The sequence below is a fragment of the Mya arenaria genome, chromosome 13 (genome assembly GCF_026914265.1).
Source record: "Mya arenaria isolate MELC-2E11 chromosome 13, ASM2691426v1".
Lineage (NCBI taxonomy): Eukaryota > Metazoa > Mollusca > Bivalvia > Myida > Myidae > Mya > Mya arenaria.
Genome location: NC_069134.1, coordinates 54,739,246 through 54,761,250, shown reverse-complemented (window position 1 = coordinate 54,761,250; position 22,005 = coordinate 54,739,246). Strand labels below are relative to the sequence as shown.

Here is a 22,005-nt window from a genome sequence, read left to right as displayed (position 1 = left end):
ATAGATTAATGATAAAATGTCTTAAGATGCCTTACTGGTAAAACTATTTTTTGGTTTCAAAGCATGAACGTGTCCCTTAAATTGGCACTAATGCAACCAATGTACACAACAAGATGTTCTAACAGAAACGCATTCGGAACTCCTCGACCATTTTTCATCGAAGGTTATTTTCGATGGTTTATTCCGAAGATATAACGGAACGGTATAACACATTTACAGAACAGTAATTGTATTATAAGATATATAACCCTTAAGTTAAATTTAAGGCTAGACCAAGACTGCTTCTGTAATAGCTGAAATAAATCACATTCAAAATAATTTTTTATAGATCGGCTACGGCACATCTACGATCCCGGCTTTAAAAACTTTAAATCCTTTGTAAGTGCAGCCATCTTCTCGTTAAAGGGATGGTAAAAGTCGTTTAGAATGGCGTATGTTTCGTTCCACATAGGTCCTTTTGCTTTGAATGATTCTTTCCTGTGGTAAGATTCTTTTGTGTTGACTTCAGCCGCTATTTCTCCTGCATCTAGCTTAGCTGAAGTGTAAAAAGCGATGCTTATCAGACCATAGTAAGTAAAGTTTAATTTTTGGACATGCTACAATATGTATATTAAAGGGTGCGTTTATTAGAGTACAACTAGATTTAAAGGCTTACAATATTGCGTTGATGCATATTCATTTCAATGCATTAACTCATTTGACTTTAGGAATAAAATAGCATTTAGGTACAGATAAAAAGTATAAGCCTTTATTTAAATGTTTGTGTTTTCTTTTCAAAAAAATAGCTACGTGACCACATATTTCCCATATAAAAACCGCCAAAATATGGCTTATTTTTTGCTGCCTCTAAATCATATGCAATTATATGTTATGATAATTAATATCAATAATATTAATATTTCCACCATTTTCATTGAAATATATCGCAGTATACGCCGCTTACGGAGCCCCACCTTCGGTTTTTTACCAGAATTTAATTGAGGCTTTAGTTTCTTAAATCACGTTGACATACCTTTTCACATTCAGGCCGTCTGACGGAGCACTGTCAAAACATTATTTCGGAAACAGGTTTGTCGAAGTGTTTGATAAAAATTTTTTTTTATTAAACTCCGGTAATAAAACGAAGGCGAGGCTCTTTTAGCGTCATATACTGCCCTTTGTGTCCTTTTAAATGGTGAAGTAAAAGAAAAGTAATCTTTGTTAAAAGTCTTCTTTTTAAGCAAAATGTTGCCTTCCGACGTAGCATGTATTACGTCATTTATCACGTGGTATAAACACACTGTACACTGCTTACTGGAACTTTTAATACACTTAATAGTGTAATAATGGACTGACAGTCCTGATAATTTGTAACTTGAAAAAGTTAATTTCACAAAACATGTTGCAAAACCTTTTTCTTAATATTGACCACAGACCAAATGCACTTTTCTTCACAATTTATTTCAATTACAAAACAGGAATATCACAGGAACGTGACAAATACCCCCACCCCTATCCCATTTGGCCTTGTCAGAGTGATTGACTTTCTTGTGTGAACGGTTTCTATATATAACCAAAAGGAGCATGGTATCGCATTATCAGACAAAAAACGAAATAAACGCTAAACCAACATAGAGCGCTTTGATAAAAAAACAAAAATATTTGATGAGTCTAGATTGTCAATCTTTAAATCTGCATTCTCACAGATGGACCGTTTTGACACTTTTTAAAAACATTTTTGTCTTGAAATGAGCCAAATTATGTTTTGAAACCAGTCATAGAAGACTGCTGACAAAAGATCAGATATCAGTTGTTCATATTTACGTTCGACTATTGATATTTTATGGCTAAAAGCGTTACACAGGCGTAAATTTAAGAAAATGAGTAAAATACGCAAATTTGTGATACGATTACGTATGAAACGCATAAAATTGCTGTAAAAACACGAACAACAATAAACTATATTTGGCTATGAAATGTGGTTAAAATACTCACATAATCCCAGAAAATCGAACATGGTTCTCACTGTGCGTTCTTTATCTCGCATATCTTCGTTGTGAAAAACGAGAATTTGTTGCCTTGGAAACACGCGCAATAGTTCCTCCCAGTATATGTAATAAATTCCTAGCTGCATTTGAATCTGCAAAATTGAATAATTATAGAACCGTGAAGGAGTTCAATTGTAATCGGAACACCTCGGCCATCTCCGCCACCGAAGAGCCTCGGATTTATGCCGGTGCATTATTACAAGTAGTTCGCAACAACAATACTTATGATATTAATAAATTGTTGTAATGTATAATATATAAAATTAAGTTCAGTTGAAGTATTATTGCTTAAATCATTAAGATTCCTAAGGAAAAATGTCCTAAGGCTTAAAATTACTACATGCAGCGTAGTTAAATGTAAATGATTCTGACATTGTAATCATTCCATATACGCAGCTTGTTATTGATGGAAAATGGCCGGGATGTTCCGGGTTTCTATTTCCAATAATAAGTCTGCTGTTTTCACGACGGAAAATACTGATAGGGTTAACTTATAAATGCTGACCTTTGTTTTATCATAGAGGGTATGATCATAAACACAACTGCGAATAGTTCGTGCACGGAAGCACTCTCTGTACAGTTTCACACCCCGAATTACAATCTCGTGGAACTGGGCGGGCCCAGGGTCGTTTTTCTTCATGAGGCTACCATACTCGTGGTAATAGTCAGAATACAACCTGTTCAAGATACAAGATACAGGAAACTTAATTTAAAATCGGGTGTATATGCTAACACGAAATAATAACTCAATGAGCTATTTTGCGACATGAATAACAAACATAAATAACATAACAAAACACAACAATCAACTGTTTTTGTCTCAAATAGATATAAACTCGTGTGACCGTACTGAAGTTTAGATAAGAACAACATCGAATATCAACCAAGATGGATTAGTGGTCAACATTATATTGTATCCAATGAGAAGGCAGTATTTTTTTTCAAAAAAGTAGCTTTTAGTTTTTTTTCCAGTTTTCCATTTTAGTAAATCAGCCGTTATTGGTTTTATTTAGGTGTGGCGGTAGATTTAAGGCAGTGAATGACCAAGGTAGTAGATAGTTTACACAATATGATGTAAAACTCTTCGTAAAAGATTATTAGTATGTACTTCCACAAAAAATGGTTACGCGAATGTGTCGCATCAAACCATTTATTTATATTACATATGTAGTTCGTTTACTCTCTAAATCGTATTTTTAATTGGCACTCTTCTGTACTTACCTATCAATCGGATCTCTAAAAGTTATGATGAGCTTCGCGTCAGGGATGAAATGCCGAATGTAGTCTAGAATGACGTATTTAGGCTCTGTGAGGTTCTCATTCCCTGGCAACCGTTGCCAGTGTGAGTTGAGATGAAGATTGGAAGGACTTGCCTCACCTGTAATAATATTTTTAGGAATGTACTACATCAATTAAAATTGAGTAAAACTGAATTATCAATGTTTCAGAAATGAGATTTAATTTCGTTTGTTTTTCCTTCTTTTAAGACCGCTTAATTATGCATTGCAAAATGATTTACGTATACATGACATTGTTATATTATTTGTACAAATATCGGCGTCATTTTCGTTTAAAAAGGTGTTCAAATTATTTAATTCTATTTACGATTACAACAAACTCCGACAGAGAAATACTCATAATATTAATAATTTGGAAATATTTACACCTCAACTTCCATTCTTTAAGTGAACGGCCTTTCGGCAATTGTAAATATTTTCCGGTGAATGCAGCATCTTCGGATATGTCCCGATCGCGAATCATCGCATTTTGATATAAATTTAAAATCGTTTGTCGTGCTATTGTTTGTATCACAAGGCCACGAAACAATTAATCCACATGTTGAAAAGTGGTAATTCATTATCTGTTTAATATATTGTTGTCATTACAAATTAAAGTTAAAAAGTGTTTTGAAGTGATTAAATATTATTGTTATTATGTTATTATGACGTCATATGATAAGCTGTTTAAAGCCGGATCGCTCTATTTACAGGATGGGTGAAAAAGGATAACGGTAAGGTTTTATTCAATGTTTTGGTTTTATTTCTGGAAAGTAATAATTAACTATTGGTTTAAATATAAGTAATGAATTGCGTGAATTATGTTATTTTCAGGGATCTGAACGCAGTTGGGCTGGGTAAAGTACGCATCGTGTCCTTCGGACACCAGACATTTTAAACCAGCCCCATGATTTCATACCCCGATAGTGACATCAATGATGCAATTCACTCCTTAATGAAGAATTGAGCATAAAACAATTTTGAAATTGTGACAAACGCTTTTCGTTCGCAGATGAAGTAACTACGATACATTTTAAAATATTTACTTAATAAAACTATTTCGTCATACTAGAATTTAAACATCAGAGTTTTAATCACATTACACATAAAACTAAAATTACATTGTGTAGCCTATTAGGCCCATATGTAAGCAGCAATAAAATAAATGACTGAGTAGAAAGGTAGAATAAATTGTAACATTGAATGGAAACCATTTATCATCATGAAATAACGAATACTAACTGTTTTTATTTTCTTCATACGTGTTATGAACTTAAAATGTTGTAAAGCTGGCTCCTCATCGGACGATTGATATACAAATATTTCATTGAAACGCGTGATATGCCACCTAGCAGATTTGTTTAATATCGTATTATCTTAGGATTTCCTTAATGCATGGATGAAAGGAATTATAGTTCTGGCCCCAATTTCTCGACACTTCTTAAGCTTAACAGGCTTAAGTCGCTTATTTCAATTAGCCAAAATACATACTAATAATGGATTTTGATAAATGAAAAATGGTTTCTTCTAATTAGCATACAGATTGTTCTTGTATAATTTCTAAAAACTCTTAAAGAAGTAAATATAACGCATATTATAGAACAACAAAAATAGTGAGCTTAGCTTAATCCTGTTATATGGGACTTAAGAAGTTTCGAGAAATTGGAGCCTCGTGTGTAAAAAGGGAGATTACAAAAATGTTAACAATTTTAGGGGGATATATATTATTAACTGTTTAGCTAAAATATACGCATCTATTATTTACAAGTGTTTAATGTTGTGGGGGAAAATGTATGATACAATTTCAGATACGCAGTTTGGGTTCAGAAAGGGGTTTTCTACAACAGATGCAATATTTTGTCTAGAATCTGTTATTGACCATATGTTGAATAATGGTAAGATACTACAGTGTACGTATATTGACATGCAAAAATGTTTTGATAGTGTTAATAGGAATGCTCTGTGGCTGAAATTACATACATTGTGTATAAATGGAAAGATTCTTAGAACCGTACGATTAATGTATACTTTTGTAAAAGCAAAGGTTAGACATTGCGGCAAATACTCGGAGCTCAAAGAGATATCAGAAGGCCTGAAGCAAGGAGATATTTGTTCGCCATATTTTGGTGAGTTTTTATAAATGTCTTAGAGTTATATCTGGAAAAAAAATAAAGCAAGTGGAATATCTGTAAATGACATTAACATTAATATTATTGTTGTAATCTATGCTGATGAAATGACACTATTTGCAGAAACACTAGAGGAGATGCAGTCAACACTCAATAATCTTAAAGCCTACTGTGATAGGTGGAGGCTAAAAGTGAACGTTGAAAATAGTAAGGCTATGGTGTTCAGACGGCGTGGACATGTTCGTTTTAATGAGAGCTGGAAATACGGCGTGGAAATATGGCGATATTTTATTAGAGATTGTTGATAATTTCAATTATCTGGGAACGGTGTTTAATTGTCATGGATCCTTTTCTTTAAAGATGCAATTGCTATGTCGAGAGACATTAAAAGCAATGAATGTGCTCCTTAATAAATTGAAAGAGCTTACGTTAAGTCCTAAAAAATATCATTTGTTTGATGATTTTGTAACTTCAACCCTGAATTACTCATCTGAAGTTTGGGGTTTTACTAAATCGAAGGACATTGAATGTTTACACTGAAAGTTTTGCAAACGTGATTATGGGCAATCAGCAAACCATCAGCAAGCAATGCGGCAATATATGGTGAGTTAAGAAGATACCAACTATTCATTAACCATTACACACGTATCATCAAGTATTGGGCAAATCTATTATGTACCAAAAAAGGATTGTGAAAACTATATATGAGATGTCTTTGCGTGACTTAGAATCAAATAAGAAAAACTTGTTAGGTGTTCCTAAGAACTTATTACTTAAGTACAACTTTGTTGACGTTTCGGAGAATTCCTCACATATAAATACACAACTATTTATAAACGATTATCAGCAAAGGATTGAAGACTGTTTTATCCAGGACTGGACAAGTAATTTACAATCAAACTATAACGTATAAGGAAATGAAAAGTGACTTCGAATTTGAAACATATCTAAGGGCGAATATTCCTACTCATTTTATTAAATTGTTCACACAAATGAGGAAATATTGCCATAAACAACGTGTGAAAACTGGGCGATACGGTTGCAATCGTATAGAGAGACATGAGAGACGTTGTGAACTGTGCCATTCTGGGGACATAGAAGATGAATCACATTTTATGTGCGTTTGTCAAAAATAAAAATAAAACTATTCGAAAACGCTATTTACCGGTGAACGTTATTCAAAGGCCAAATATGGTCAATTTTCTTGAATTTGTTGTATGCAAGAACTCTGATGTATTATATGAAATGCTTACTTTTATACGTTGTGCTATTAAAACTAGAGATAATGTATCACAAGGTTAAGATCGTCATTTTTTAACATTTATGTAGGATAATAATTCTTTAAAGGAAAAATCGAGGGAAAATGCTTAAACGTCTGTGTGAGGGTAACCTTAATTTTCTTAACGCATGTGTGACTTGAACAAAGATGACTCGTATAATTCTCGTACTTTCCAACCTGTATTGAGAGCCCCCTTTTTGGGAAAAGGTCAAAGTGGCTGCTTAAGACAGGTGGCCACTTAATCCGAGTTGTAAATTTCCGCCACTTAAGCTGCTTTCAACAGATGTCGATTATGTATGTAATTATACGAAATAATTGAATAGAAGTTCAGTTTAAAGCTTACCCGTAATTTTAACAGAGTTCGTCAATGCTCCATCTGCGTTGATGTGCGATGTAGCTTGTATTAAGTCGGCGGCCTCATCAAACCTGGTCACGTAAGTTTCAAAATCCAAGTTATTGGTTTCTGCAAAAATAAAGTGTGTCTCTAATTATGTTACACAGTCTAGAGAACTACATAATAGAACAATACAACAAAAGGGTTATTAAAGCGGATACATTCGACCCCAGTGACTTTTTGCAGAAACGGATTTCACGAGGCGCTAGCAAATCTGCAAAAAAAACAGAAGAGTCGAATATGAAATTCAGGATCATAACGCAGTAGTTGTGTATTTGCTTATGCAATTTATATTGCGCCTTGACTATATTTCGAAGTATGTACCGGCATCAATCAAATCAATATGATGAACAGAACAGAACGGAACAGACAGTTTATTAGACTTATACAAGAGTACATCGTCGCAATACATATAGTTATATATATAAATATGTCACCTAACTAAACATAATATTAAAAAAATAGAATGTTATTAAGGCAAAAAGTTTATGTAAAGTGAATACAAAATAATTATTATGGTAACTTTGGCAGGGAGGGAAAGTTTCATAACTACTGTTTTAAGTTAAATTATTTATAAGTGAGTTGTGTATAACAAATGCTTCTTTTATATATTTACAAACATTCATAACTTCCTTTTCCTCATATAATGACAATATGAATATTTTACAAATAATCAAACAACCGCCAACATGTCAGTTATTTCGGGAAAATATCATTACAATGACTCTACAAACCCATTCACGTTTTTTTCGCCATTTGTTTGTTAAAAAACGTACCTTCATTTCTAAATCTCCACCTGGCAAACCACTGAGCTTCCTTAAAGCCCGGATGTGCAAAATGTGGGTGTTTTGACAACCGGAAGAATAGGTCACTGGTTCCACACTTCTTAACGCCAATAACAAACACGTAGGGGAGACATCGTAATCGGTTCCCCTCAAACCAACATGGATTCTTGAAGTTCTTATTGAACTGTATCGGTGGCTGAAAATACACATAGACCGATATAGTGTTGAATTGTATACAAAAGTATTTATATCTTTGCTTACAAATATTTAGATGTATATTTAGGTCAATGACGTCAGAGCCAATTTTCTTAGCGCCTTAAATCACGTGACCAAAACTTTAAACCAAGTGTCTTATATAAGCTAATCAAAGCACTCTTACTCCATTACAGTTCGTTGATATGCAAAGCGGAACTACGCTAAAAATGGAAAAAAAAAATATTGTCATTTTTGCACATTCTTTACCGTTTGTTGGATATATTGTTATACGGTATTAATACAGTGCATTTCTTTTATAACGGACATACATTAACTATATTTTTTCTGCCGCGGCTCGGATGATTAGGCGATCATTATAAGATTGACCAGAAGTTCTTTGTTTCATAAAAGAAGCTCAACCCCGCGTTGGGCCTGTGTGCTTACACGCGGTCATGTGACTGCAAAATGGCGGACAAGGTGAAGAAAGTATTAACTTTTGGACACTCTTTTGTGAGTCATTTAAACTCTCTAGTGATTGGAAATCGGGATTATCCAAGTCATTTAGCACTTTGTTATTACACTCTTGTTTGTCAACATTAAGGGATAATTTAAACAAGATAGAGGACTCTCCCCCGGATATTGTGGTGTTGATAATTAGAACAAAACGATCTTTGTTCGGCAGTTAGTACACCAGCCAGTGTTTCCAGTGCTATTTTGGATTTAGTAGATACCTTATTATTTAACTGTGATGTTCGACGTTTGGTAGTTTTACCGGTATTCTACAGAAAGGTGAATTCACGTCCTATTCGACATGTCATAGACATTCTCTGGTTTAATGAACGGGCAAAAACAAAACAAAACAAAGAATGCCATAGCTTCAGGCTTGTCAACTCTCCGCACTGTAGAGCACGTTAATGGGTCCCTAAGGGCTTCTGGTCGCCCGAGACAGTCAATATAGTGTTGGCCGATGATGGCGTTTCCCCGGTTGGGGAGCACAAGCTTTACAACAACATCCGTGCCGCGGAGTTGTTTGTACTACACACTCAGGAGCATCAAGGTATGTTAATCTGTCTAGATTTCTTATGTTTTTATAACATGACGGTTATGCAGACCTTATCGAGTTTTCTTAACTCATATACAACTGCTTTGAGATAGAATATTGTTCTATTCGGGCAGCGCTAACACATCTTGGGCCTTATGACGTGCCTTTATCTTAGTTGCCATATTGCATTCTTTTTTATATGCCTTGAGAGATACTATTCGGGCAGTTTATATGTCAGCAATGTAATATTTCCATGCTGCTCCTTAATTATTCCTTCCTTGACAGCATCTATTCTAATCGGGCAGTGAGTGTTATATGTCATAGACGTTGATAATGTGTAGTGGGTGTTCTAGATATCTCTCTGTGCTAGTTGATATTAATATTGCCGTCTATGACACAGCCATTCTGTTTCATTTATCGTTTTTTGTGGTTTGTCTTTTCTCTATGGACAAACTTCTTCATAGTGCACTACCTATTTCTAAATGTTGTTTATAGAATGGGGGTTTTCGTACATAAAATTCAAATATTTTATTTAAAATCCCATTTTTTTATTAATAACATCTAAATTAAGTACTTTTTGCAACTTGCAGATGAGGCCGAAGCGGCTGGTTTTATCGACAACAGCATTATGTTCGTGCTGCCATGCCCCGTCTGCTCAGACCAGCATGTAGGTCACGAGTACGAGCGGCTGTTCGGTTGAGGTGCCCCCTCTAAAGAAATCGAGACTTCAGAAGGCCCGACTGGTTTCAACAAGTAAAGCGCTAGGTGGCAGGCACGCCAGTTCTGCGGGTAGTGGTCAGAACAGTGTTTCAAATAACGACCACGTTGAGCACCAAGAAGCTAGTCCTCATGTGCAAATTGATCTTGATTTACCTGCTGTCCGCCCCATACCACAAACCAATTCGGTGTCCGTGCCAAATGACGACAGTGGCTTCGAAGCTGCTAGTGAACTGTCTTCCGATGACGACTTCACTATTGATGGTACTATAGTTCAACACACACAAGACATTACCGGAGGTAATGACATCCAGTTTGTAGAACCGATTTCTACTCCAATAGCCGTACAGGTAAAAAACAATCCAGTGAAGGATTGTACAAAACAGATTCGTTGACTTTGCCTTGGTATTGCCGCTGCAACAAGTGGACTCCTACAGCAAATTTACGTTACAATTTGATCGCTTCTCACAAGTGAGTATTGTGCCATCTCATAGACCGAAGACAATCACATCTATCGAGATTGTATGAACATGTCTATGAACATCTTATATTGTTTTACCCAATAAACTTATCGTATCGAATACTTGATAAGGGCATTTGAGAAGATAATTGTGAAAAGTTTATGACGAGAATTTAATCGTATTCTTATGTTGTTTGTTTAGGAAATGTGTTGTATTTTGTAAAAAACAACTTTGCTAATTATTTAGTTCTTCTTTTTTCTTTGGTATTTTCACATTTAGTAAACGACAGCTTTAAACATATAAGCTATTTCTACAACGCAATACATACTCGGTGACAAAGTAAACTTACGACTTCAAATTCATGTACATTGTAAGACATTTCATAACAGACTTAAATGGAACTTTGGGTCGTTCAAAACATCGGATCACTCGATGTTTTGGCTCGGTTCCCGGTGTCCTCGAGCAATCGCAGTTTCACTGTATTTGTAAAAAACTAGTTCTTCTCAATAATAGAATGAAATTACAGGGACAAGTCGAGTAGTCAAAATTTTAAATGTAAACCCGACATTGAACTAGAAACACTATCTTACAGATATCACACACGCACGCACGCACGCACGCACGCACGCACGCACTCGCACACGCAGGTACGCGTAGGCAGGCACGCAAACGCACACATGCACGCACGCACACACACACGCACACACACACACGCACGCGCACGTACACGCACGCACACGCACACACACACACACACGCACACACACAATGCTATCATTTTGATCGAGCAAAATTGAAAAGATCAAGTTATCACTCATCAATACATGTATTTTCCACTCTTTTACCCACATATATGATATCGTTCACTTTTACAAACTATTATTTTATATTAGTTCATGCTTTATACTCACAAAGCTTAACCATTTAAATGTCCCGTATTTTGGGGATGGGGGTTGAATGATTATATTAAATACATATTTGGTCGACTTTCATTAATATCTTTGTTTTACAAATAAATATCTGTTGGGATTAAATGAAAAATTAAGTATTGAATTAATATTTGGTTGCTTTGAATATATACTTATGTTTTACAATAATGATTTCGCGGCATCCACAAAATATATAACAAATAAACAAAATTTATCAACGATATAATATTGCATCGTTTGTCACACGATAATAACCGACCATTTTCATTTTTTTGGCAGCACAGTTTACGATAACTAGAGAATAAAGGTTCTACTTAAAGCTTCCATCAAATCGTATCCATCATAAGCATCATTGTTTTCCAAATATTTTAACCGTTGAAGGACTTGATAAGCAGCACGTTGGTTAAAATTTATCCTCGATAAGTTTAAACCTAGTTCAGAATATTTCTGTTTTTCATCACGACGAATTGTATATTTGCTGTCTGCTTCATTTTCCGACTGTGTCAAAGATCTTTGCTGCATTAACGTGCTCTGACGAAGGAATCCGATAACTAGACGTATATTTATTAATGCCACCGCGATAACAATATAAAAAAGGCATTTTTTTATATTTTAAATGCATAATTTATAATAAAAAGTGAATGTATTATGTTTATAGCTGGTCAGTTATACTAGAAATGATTCCAATATTTATTGTCGTTTAAAAACTTGACGTTTTATTCCACAGCTTAGCAGCTTGACCTTAAGACCAAAGAAATAAATTGTGGTTTATGACACATTCTGCTTGTTTTACATACGTGTTACATTGTGTATCTATCATTCGTTCTATTGTTGTATTTATGGAAAAATGTTTTTAGGAGTGAAATAATATACTATCTTGCACTGAAATCAACAGTATTTCTTTTTTACTCGATACAAAATTCGTGCTTTCTTATCTTAATTAATCCCCACCCCTGGGACTGTCTCGTTATACTAGTTTGAACACCCTTTTTTCACATCAATGTATGAATTTTGCTTTTATAAATTTTAGTTTAAGTTAAACCTTAAATATTTTACACGGATTGTGAATAAGGTTATTACAACATTATTTTAATCAGTCTCGGTGGCACAATGTTGCACAAGAGTGTGGTCTTGTGTTGTAGGGGACACCGGAGAACCCGGAGTTAACCTACTTGTCCGGCTTGGTGACCACCAACCAAATTCATTTTCAATGCCCCCCCCCCCTCCCCCGACTAAAAAAGTTACAGCTGCATGGATGTTCGAGCAGTAGGCCCAGTTTTATTAAATAGTTTCATGATCATTAAAATTTCATGTTTTCATATATTTTTTTATTTCAAATAGTATTTAATTAATTCATAAAAAATAACGGAACCAAACGATTTTAGCAGTTCAAATCAGTATATTTTGAAATTTTAAACAAATATATAATTTCGTTAATGGTTTCGTAATACTTTGTATATCCTAAAATTGAACCCCGTTGGCTCGAGCTCGCTTGCCTCGAATTACTCGTTGACTCGAACTAGATATAAAGGAATCTTTTTCTTTATTTGATAAGTTAACATTCCCGCTTGGCTCGAATGTATTCGAGGCCCGAGATATTTTCGTCGGTCCCTCGGAGCTCGAGCCAACCGAGTTCGAATATTCGACTATATATATATATATATATATATATATATATATATATATATATATATATATATATATATATATATATATAAAGATTATGAAACAATGATAACAATAAGACACTGTTATATACACAGTATATACAGAGTCGCTGTATACAAAGACGAATACATTTAGAGCCGATTAGTCAGAACGTTATTAAAGTTAACAACGTTGTTAACGTGGTTTTTGTGAACTTTTAAAGTTGAAATATTTTATGATGTGCTGATGAACATTTATTTAAATAAAACAATCAGAGCTAAACAGCTGTCTCAATATGTGTATGAATGAAGTACTTTAGATCACAAATGTGTCGATGTAAATTTGCTGAGTAAAAATATTGTAAAGTTATCAACGATGACATTAACAGGGTTGTTAACTTTATAAACGTTCCGAACAATCGGCCGTTAGACTTAAATAACACAACAATTAATTGGGTATACATAGATACGTGATTCTTATAAAGCAATGTTATATATTTCAAAAAGTTTGTGAGTATTATTTTATAGATGTTTAGGTCACTTGCTAAGGTTTAGATATTAAATGTTGTAAACTATTGCACAAAGTTTTAACAATAGGAACTTGTCCTTTTTCATAAAACTTGATCAACGATTAGTCCTACAAACACAATTAATTTGTCTCTCCTTACTGTTGTCTCATAATAATCTGTATAATCTGTCTCGATTTTTCTCTCGGCAGTCAAGTATTAATTTTTAAGCCAGCTTTCTGATCTGTTCAAACTGGCATTAAATTAGAAGATTATACCTTCAAACTTTTAAGCACTGCTTGCGAAGTACATTGTTATTTATATCAAATATTACAATACATACATTCCAAAATTTGTCCAGTGTTGATCCGAATAATTAACCTTTTAAAAGATATCCAGATACAAATCGATACTTTATCGTAATGCTCTGATCAATTTTGAATATCCTACTGCTGTTTAAACCAGTTAAAGAGACCTGTTCAAACAGACCATGAATAGTGATGTTTTTAATTCCTCCTAAGGCCACACCAAATTAATGTTTCGTTCCTCGAATTTTTGCCAAAAAAAATAGACCGAGCGAGCGAAAAAAAACAAAAGCAATTTTGTTAGTTCACATTAAACCCGAAGCGAGCGAAGAGCGAAAAACATTTTTTTCCTTATTGTCAATATATATAAGAAAGATTGTTTAATATGATTGCCCTTAAACCCATTCAAATGTATTCTTGACCTGAATCTCTAATTGACAATGGGAAAATGTCGAAATACATTAATCTATTAAATTACTATTTATCATCCGTGTTTAGTACAAACATTTTATGGATAAATCAAATTTCTAATATAACTAAAACCTATTTTAATATGACGATCATTCATAATAAGAAATAACCCTGCTTTTAGTAAAAAGCTTGAAACGACTTATATAAATCTACCTAAATCAGTTTAACATCATTTGCCACTGTATCTAGACATGCTTAGGATTGATTTTGGATTTGTAAAAAATGATTTTTTACACAGGCATCAGCAAACATCAGTCATATTCATTTAAATTTTTAGAATAAGTTTTGTTTTTATTATCAACGGAAATGCAATGGCATGTGCTTATCAAAACAAAAGAACAAGGGTATGTTCAGTGTACTTTTATGGTCATTTAGATGTTTTTATGCACTAGAAGGAATGTCACCAGTCATTTTAATCTGTTAATTGCTGTTAAATTGAGATAAACACACATTTTTTCTGTTATAAATAAACTTATCGTATCGAAAACTTCATAAGGGCATTTGAGAAGATAACTGTGAAAAGCTTATGGCGAGAATTTAATTATATTCTGATGTTGTTTGTTTAGGAAATGTGTTGTTGTTGTTTTTTGTAAAAAAACAACTTTGCTAATTATTCATTTTTTTAGCATTTTCAAATTTAGTAAACGACAGCTTTTAAACATCCGAGCTATTTTCACAACGAAAAACATACTCGGTGCCAAAGTAAACTTACGACTTCAAATATATGTACATTGTAAGACATTTCATGACAGACGAAAAAGGAACTTCGGGTCGTTCAAAACATCGGATCACTCGAGGTTTTGGCTCGGTCCCCGGTGACCTCGAGCTATCGCAGTTTTACTGTAATTCTAAAGAACTAGTTATTCTCAATAATTGAATGAAATTACCGGCAAAAGACCAGTAGTCAAAATTTCAAATGTAAACCCGACATTGAACAAGAGACATCAGCTTACAGATATCACACACACACACACACACACACACACACACACACACACACACACGCAAGTACGCACGCACGCGCACACGCTGGCACGCGCAGGCACGCACACACAAACGCACACATGCACGCGTACGCACGCACGCACGCCACACACACACACAATGCTATCATTTCACTCGAGCAAAATTGAAAAGATTAAATTAGAATTCATCAATATATGTGTTTCCCACTCTTTTACCCACATATATGATATCGTTCACTTTTACAAACCATTATTTTTTATTAATTCATGCTTTTAACTCACAAAGATTAACCATTTCAATATCGCGAGTTTTGGGGGCGGGGGGGGGGGGGGGAGGTGAATGATTATATTAAATGAATATTTGGTCGTCGTATATTAATATCGTTGTTTTACAAATAAATATATTTTGGAATTAAATGAAAAAATAGGTATTGAATTAATATTTGGTTGCTTTGAATATACACTTTAGTTTTACAATAATGATTTCGCGGCATCGTTTAAATATGTAAAAAAAAATATAAACAAATATCAACTATATAATGTTGCATCGTTTGTCACACGATAATAACCGACCATTTTATTTTTTTGCAACACAGTTTACGACAAATAGGAACAAGGTTCTACTTACAGCTTCCATCAAATCGTATCCATCATAAGCATCACTGTTTTCCAAATATTTTAACCGTTGAAGGACTTGATAAGCAGCACGTTGGTTAAAATTTATCCTCGATAAGTTGAAGCCTTGTTCACCATGTTTCTGTTTTTCATCACGATGAATAGTATTTCTGTTGTCTGCTTCGTTTTCAGACTGTGTCAAAGATCTTTGCTGCATTAACGTGCTCTGACTTTATCCGCACCCTTGATACAGTCTCGTTATAATAGTTTGAACATCATTTTCAAATTGATGTATGAATTTTGCTTTTGTAAATTTTAGTTCTAGTTAAAACTTTTTTATACTACCAGGATTGTGAAAAAGGTTATTACAGCATTATGAAAATATAAATCACTCTCGTTGGCACGATGTTCCACAAGAATCTTGTGCTATGGGGCACACCGGAGAACCTGGAGAAAACCTACTTGTCCGGCTTGGTGACCACCAACCAAATTCATATTCAATGTCGGGTGCCTCCCTGACGAAAGAAGTAACAGTTGCATGAATGTTCGAGCAGTAGGCCCAGTTTTATTAAATAGTTCCATGATCATTGAAATTGAATGTTTTCATATAATTTTCATTTCAAATTGTATTTAATTAAAATCGTAAAAAAACGGAACCAAACGATTTAAGCAGTCCAAACAAGTATCTTTTGAATTTTGAACAAAAACATCATATAGTTAATGGTGTCGTTATACTTTGTACATCCTAAAATCGAACCCCGTTGACTCGAGCTCGCTTGCCTCGAATTCCTTGTTGGCTCGAACATGACATAAAGGACCGGTTTTTTTTATTTTTATCTTTATTTTGAAGGTAAACATTCCCGTTTTGCTCGAATTTCTCCGAGGCCCGAGATTTTTTCGTCGGTCCCTTGGAGCTCGAGCCAACCAGGTTCGACTATTCGACTGAATATATAAAAGAATATGAAACAATGATAACAATAAAACACTGCTTTATACAGAGTCGCTGTATACAAACAAGAAGAGATTTAGAGCTGATTACAATACATACGACAAACACACATTTACATGTTTTGCTGCTTCTATCAATATTGTTAATCCGAATAGTAACCCATTTAAAAGAGATCTAGATACAAATCGATACTTTATCGTAATGCTCTGATATATTTTGTCTATCATACTGCTGTTTAAATCTGTTTAAAAGACAAGTTCAAATAGACCAGGATTCGTGATCCATTTATTTCCCCCTAAGGCCACACCAAATTAATGTTTCGTTCCTCGGATTTTTGCCAAAAAAATGGAGCGAGCGAGCGAAAAAAAATAATTAAAATACAATTATGTTAGTTTTCATTAAACCCGAAGCGAGCGAAGAGCGAAAAATATTATTTTTCCTTATTATCAATATATATATAAGAAAGATTGTTCAATATGATTGTCCTAAAACCCATTTACATGCAATCTTGACCTGAACCTCTAATGGACATTGGGAAAATGTCTGAAAAAATACTATATAATATATTTATCATCCGTGTTTAGTACAAACATTATATGGATAGACCAAATTTTCAATATAATTAAATCCTATTTTAATATGACGATCATTCATAATAAAAAATAACCCTGCTTTTAGTAAGTTTGAAACGACTTATATAAATCTACCTGAATCACTTAAACATCATTTGCAACTGTATTTAGACATGCTTAGGATTGATTTTGGATTTGTAAAAAATGATTTTTTACACAGGCATCATCAAACATCAGTCGCCATATACATTTAAATTTCTAGACTTAGTTTTATTTTTATTATCAAAGGAAATGCAATGGGATATACGTATCAAAACAAAAAGAACAAGGGTATGTTCAGAGTACTTTTATGTTCATTTAGATGTTTTATGCACCAGCCAATTGTATATGGCCTTCCTAAGTCCGGAAAAGCGGGAACTTCCATTCCATCCAATCCCGGGTAAAATACCTGACCTGCTGGGACATACTGTTGGTAAAATTCCTGCCAAAAGCAGCCCGCCCACACCCCGGGATACCTAGGCAAGGCACATACCCCGCTGTTTTCAGTGTGAAGACAAAACCACCGCATTCACTTGGCACTCGGGGCCACCTGAAAGGTAAAAACACGGCCCATTGCCACGGTGTCCCCGGTATACCCGGGACGAGGGCAGTGCTTACAATTGACTGGTGCATTATAATCCCGGATTATGCTGCAAATGAAAACAAAATTAAAGGTGATAAGCTTAGGCTTACCTTTGTTTTGGTCAATCCAGACCTGTGTTTATATCGCTATTGGTGAAAAGATATTTGTTCAAAACTGTTGTTTTGTCAGACTTTAATCAAATATGAGCTTGATACATCAATTTGGACCAAACAATGACTCATGTTCCTGTTAAGTTGAGCTGTCATCTCATCGTCGTAACAAGGTAAAATTTTGGTCACTTGTATTATGACTTGAATACAATAATACTTAGTTGATCATTCCGATTTCCATCCAAAACGAGTCCCTAAGTTCAAACAACGCAATATAATAGCTACTAGTCTCAGATACACTTGCTTAATGGCATAATTATTGCTTTTATTAATGATCCTTTTGTGCATGAGACGAGTAACAATGACTTCAAGCATGCATCAAACATATTTATTGTCAAATATAAGATTTAATTTCCAAAATGCGAGCCACATTGTTTATACCGGAAGCCGCCATTTTAATTGAACTAATTGAAACCCATGCTAAACCGATATTAAAGAATGTTTGGCATGATAATCGCCTGCTGTGCATTTCCTGCTAATCGCACTGGTGTCACAGTAGGGGCCAATTTTCTGTGCATTGGTGTATTGGCTCAGGGCCATAAAGGGTCCATTTTTATAATACAACATCGAAAACTACACAGCAGGATACTCAGATTGGAGGTCTGATAAACCAATTAAGCAATAAGATTAAGATCAATTTACAGAGGTTGTGTACTATTACACGTTGTTTTTTTGTGTGTGTGTGGGGGGGGGGGGGGGGGGGGAGTCACTTAAAGAAGGCTTAAACTAGGCCTTTAAGGTCTGGAAACCAGTGACATAAGATAGCTGACAAAAGATCAGATCGCAGTGTTTCATATTAACGTTCGAAAATCGATGTTTTATGGCTAAATGCGCTATTTACGCTTTAAGAAAAATGATTTTAGTCAGTTTTCAAAATCATCGAGATGTGCTTTAATGAGTTATCTTAATATATAAATGAATTGAATGTATTAATGCCACATTAAGCCAATTCTATAACAAAAGATAAAATAAAAGTCGAAACTGTTAATCTATGAGAGTGAAGCTTGAAAGACAAATATATGACAGCTAATAAAATTTGAAAAATAAGAATCACTTTTGACCTATTCAACTTGAGCGAGTATCTTTAAGTTATTGGCAAGTTTTGAAATTCGAACTTTGTTTTTTCAAGAGGGTTATACTCTGCATCAGTAAATTTTATGCGAAACCTGTGCTTCATAATAATAATATTGTCAATAAAAGGTGTCGAATAACAATGACAAACGATTTGCTATACACTTACTGAAAGATGAAATGTGACAACTCCCCGTACATAAAGTTTCATCATCCGTGCCATTTTATATCGTTAACTCCAAGCAAACGTTATGTTGTGGTTCCTGGTACTTGCTAGGTAGGAAAGAAACACAGTTTACTTTGGAAAGTTATTGTAAATCGTAATATTGTTTAAATACTTCTAACTTTAAAGTTGTCAAATTTTGACGCTGACTGTATAAACACAAATCATTTATATTTTGCGTTTTCAGCTATCAAATAAACGGTCACAATATTATTATCAGTAATTAATTTTACCATCAAATGTATTTTTTTGCAAATAGTTAAAGATTTATCACTCAATGTCAAACATGTATTTGTATTGATTTTGAATATAAGTGTTACTTTAAATAAACAAACTTCTAATTTTGTATGTATTATTGTGTTCCAAGAATGATATAAGAAATAAAAACTGTTTTGATAAAGTTATTCTTATCTAAACGCAAACTAGTCTGTAAGTATAAGAAAGGTGATTAAAAGCAGCAGTTAACCATACGATTTTAACAATGAATAAACTATTAGTAACTATGTTACTGTACGAAAGCTTTATCAATGTGGGGAACTTCATATATTATGCTTGGTGTGATTAAATTAAACTATGTTAAATTGCTTGCAAACTTAAAGAACTTTTAGTATTCATATACAAACAACTGATAGGACTTCGTTCAATTGCCTGCACACTGAAATCTGAAATAACTTTTAGTATAGATACACAAACAACAAACAATGCACCATCCAATAAAATCAATAATCTGCCTTAAGCTCTAAAAATCAAAGAGCAAAACACAATCATATTCTATTATTGCTTCTTCCATCTAGGACAACATCACCATCCTTCAATTAATGTTAATCAATTTTTTTCTGTATAAGGCTTATTCACTATCCACACAGAAGATAAGATTGTAGCTTAGAATAATCTATATGAAGTTTACAATAATATACATGAAGTTCAATGGAAAAGTCTGATTGTTAAATTAAAAATGAAATTTCTCCTAAAGAATAAAGTGTATACTAATTATTTAATCTATGAACCTAAAAAAGAACAATAATTACTTTAGGATTGACTATGTTGAAGACTTAATAGAATTTAAAACATATTCACTTGTAACTAAAAATAGAAAGTTGTGGAATCTCCAACAAAAAGGGAGACCATATAGCAAGACTTGCTGCCCTTGTTTCAAGAGTAAACTTTACATAACTATCAAATTTTAACAAAATGTATTTATAATGAACTTGTAACCAACTGGGTAAGGCCAATGTTTCTCCACGGGCATTATTTGAATAAACATGATAGATAACCAATAGACATTGTTACACAACAAATATTTAAGCACTAGGCCTAATAGTATTTGCCAAAACAAGTTTTGTAAAATTTCCTTTAGGTTGCCGTGGCAATAAGAGTTCTGCATGGAATTTATTTCTTTGAACAATTTTGAAAAATCACCAACCAAGGATCACTCCAATGAAGTTTCGTTAAAATTTTCCAAGCGGTTTAGGAGAACATGATGATTATAACCAATTGTAGACACTTTTCCTTTAGGTTGCCATGGCAATAAGAGTTCTGCATGGAATTCATTGCTTTGAACAATTTTGTAAAAGCACTAACGCCGCACGACGGACGAGGGACGACGGACAACTGACGCCGGTCATAGACCGACCACAATAGCTAACCTTGAGCACTTTGTGCTAAGGTGAGCTAAAAAGGACAGAGAAAAAAATTGCCTTGATCGTATAAGTGGACAATGTTATGACAAAGTAGTTTTTATATAATTTCAGAGAAAATAAACTGCTATGAAAACGTTATGGCATATTTATGGAACTCGCAATACCCATCGAAATGTACGGGAACCTTAGGTTTTGGGATAGAAAAGGTTTATTATAGTCCACGTAACGAAAAGCAATTGCAATATCACACGTAGACAAACAGAGCTAATACACACTCGTAAACTATAATAAGATTGAAAAATATCGAACACTAAATTTAAACAGAAAAAGGACTGAAACGCGACAAGATTTTCACTGCTCAGGAAAATACAAGAGGCATACGAATAAATGACGCACAATAATATGACAAAAAAAAATGAGAAAATTCTAAACAGTCAAATGTTTTTAAGAGGAATAAAAGATGGAACCATGGAGCACGGAAGCATGTTGCGTGGAAATATGTTGCAAAACAGCAGAATTCATGGCCACATGATGAACGAGCACAAAATATGTTATAAAGATCGGCTCATGACACTGATATATTTCTAATTTTAGATACATTCAAGCAATGATTGATTACCCTTTTGGACCAAGCCTCAGATACAAACATTAAATCCCAATTAGTAATATAATTTCTATGATTATCTTATGAACACTAATAGAGATGATTTTGAAACGCTTATTTTGTTTTTCAAAAACGGTTTGACAAATAGTCCGAAATTTATATGTAGTTGGCCTATAAATGTATATATTTGAGTTGAGATGTATGATAATCCAGCAAAGAAGGCCGCATTCATGTTTATGGTCCTGAACTTTCAACCGGTGACGCTCACAAACCACTCCAAATGAAGCACTTTTTCCCAATAGTCGGCTTGAAACAAATTGACATTGTACATCGCAATGTTTTATTTCGGAATGTTAGTATTTTATTTAACAATGCACTCGATGACATACGAAAGTGAAGTCAATTCTTGCC

General features: G+C 34.0%; 1 protein-coding gene across 1 annotated transcript; it reads right to left on the bottom strand.

Moving 5' to 3' along the window:
• Positions 1-344: 344 nt before the first annotated feature.
• Positions 345-8,395, bottom strand: LOC128215387 (carbohydrate sulfotransferase 15-like). The gene is made up of 7 exons (XM_052922074.1): positions 8,378-8,395; positions 7,883-8,087; positions 7,056-7,175; positions 3,249-3,405; positions 2,533-2,704; positions 1,975-2,119; positions 345-535 (listed from the first exon to the last, which is right to left on the bottom strand). The coding sequence occupies exons 1-7, from the start codon at positions 8,393-8,395 to the stop codon at positions 345-347; spliced, it is 1,008 nt and encodes a 335-aa protein (XP_052778034.1).
• Between the last annotated feature and the right edge of the window lie 13,610 nt (positions 8,396-22,005).

Excerpts from the sequence above, each read along its gene's own strand:
- LOC128215387 (XM_052922074.1), bottom strand. Across the intron at positions 3,406-7,055 it reads GAACTCTGTTAAAATTACGG|GTGAGGCAAGTCCTTCCAAT; the intron begins GTAAGCTTTAAA and ends ATATTATTACAG. Across the intron at positions 536-1,974 it reads GTTCGATTTTCTGGGATTAT|CTAAGCTAGATGCAGGAGAA; the intron begins GTGAGTATTTTA and ends TTTACACTTCAG.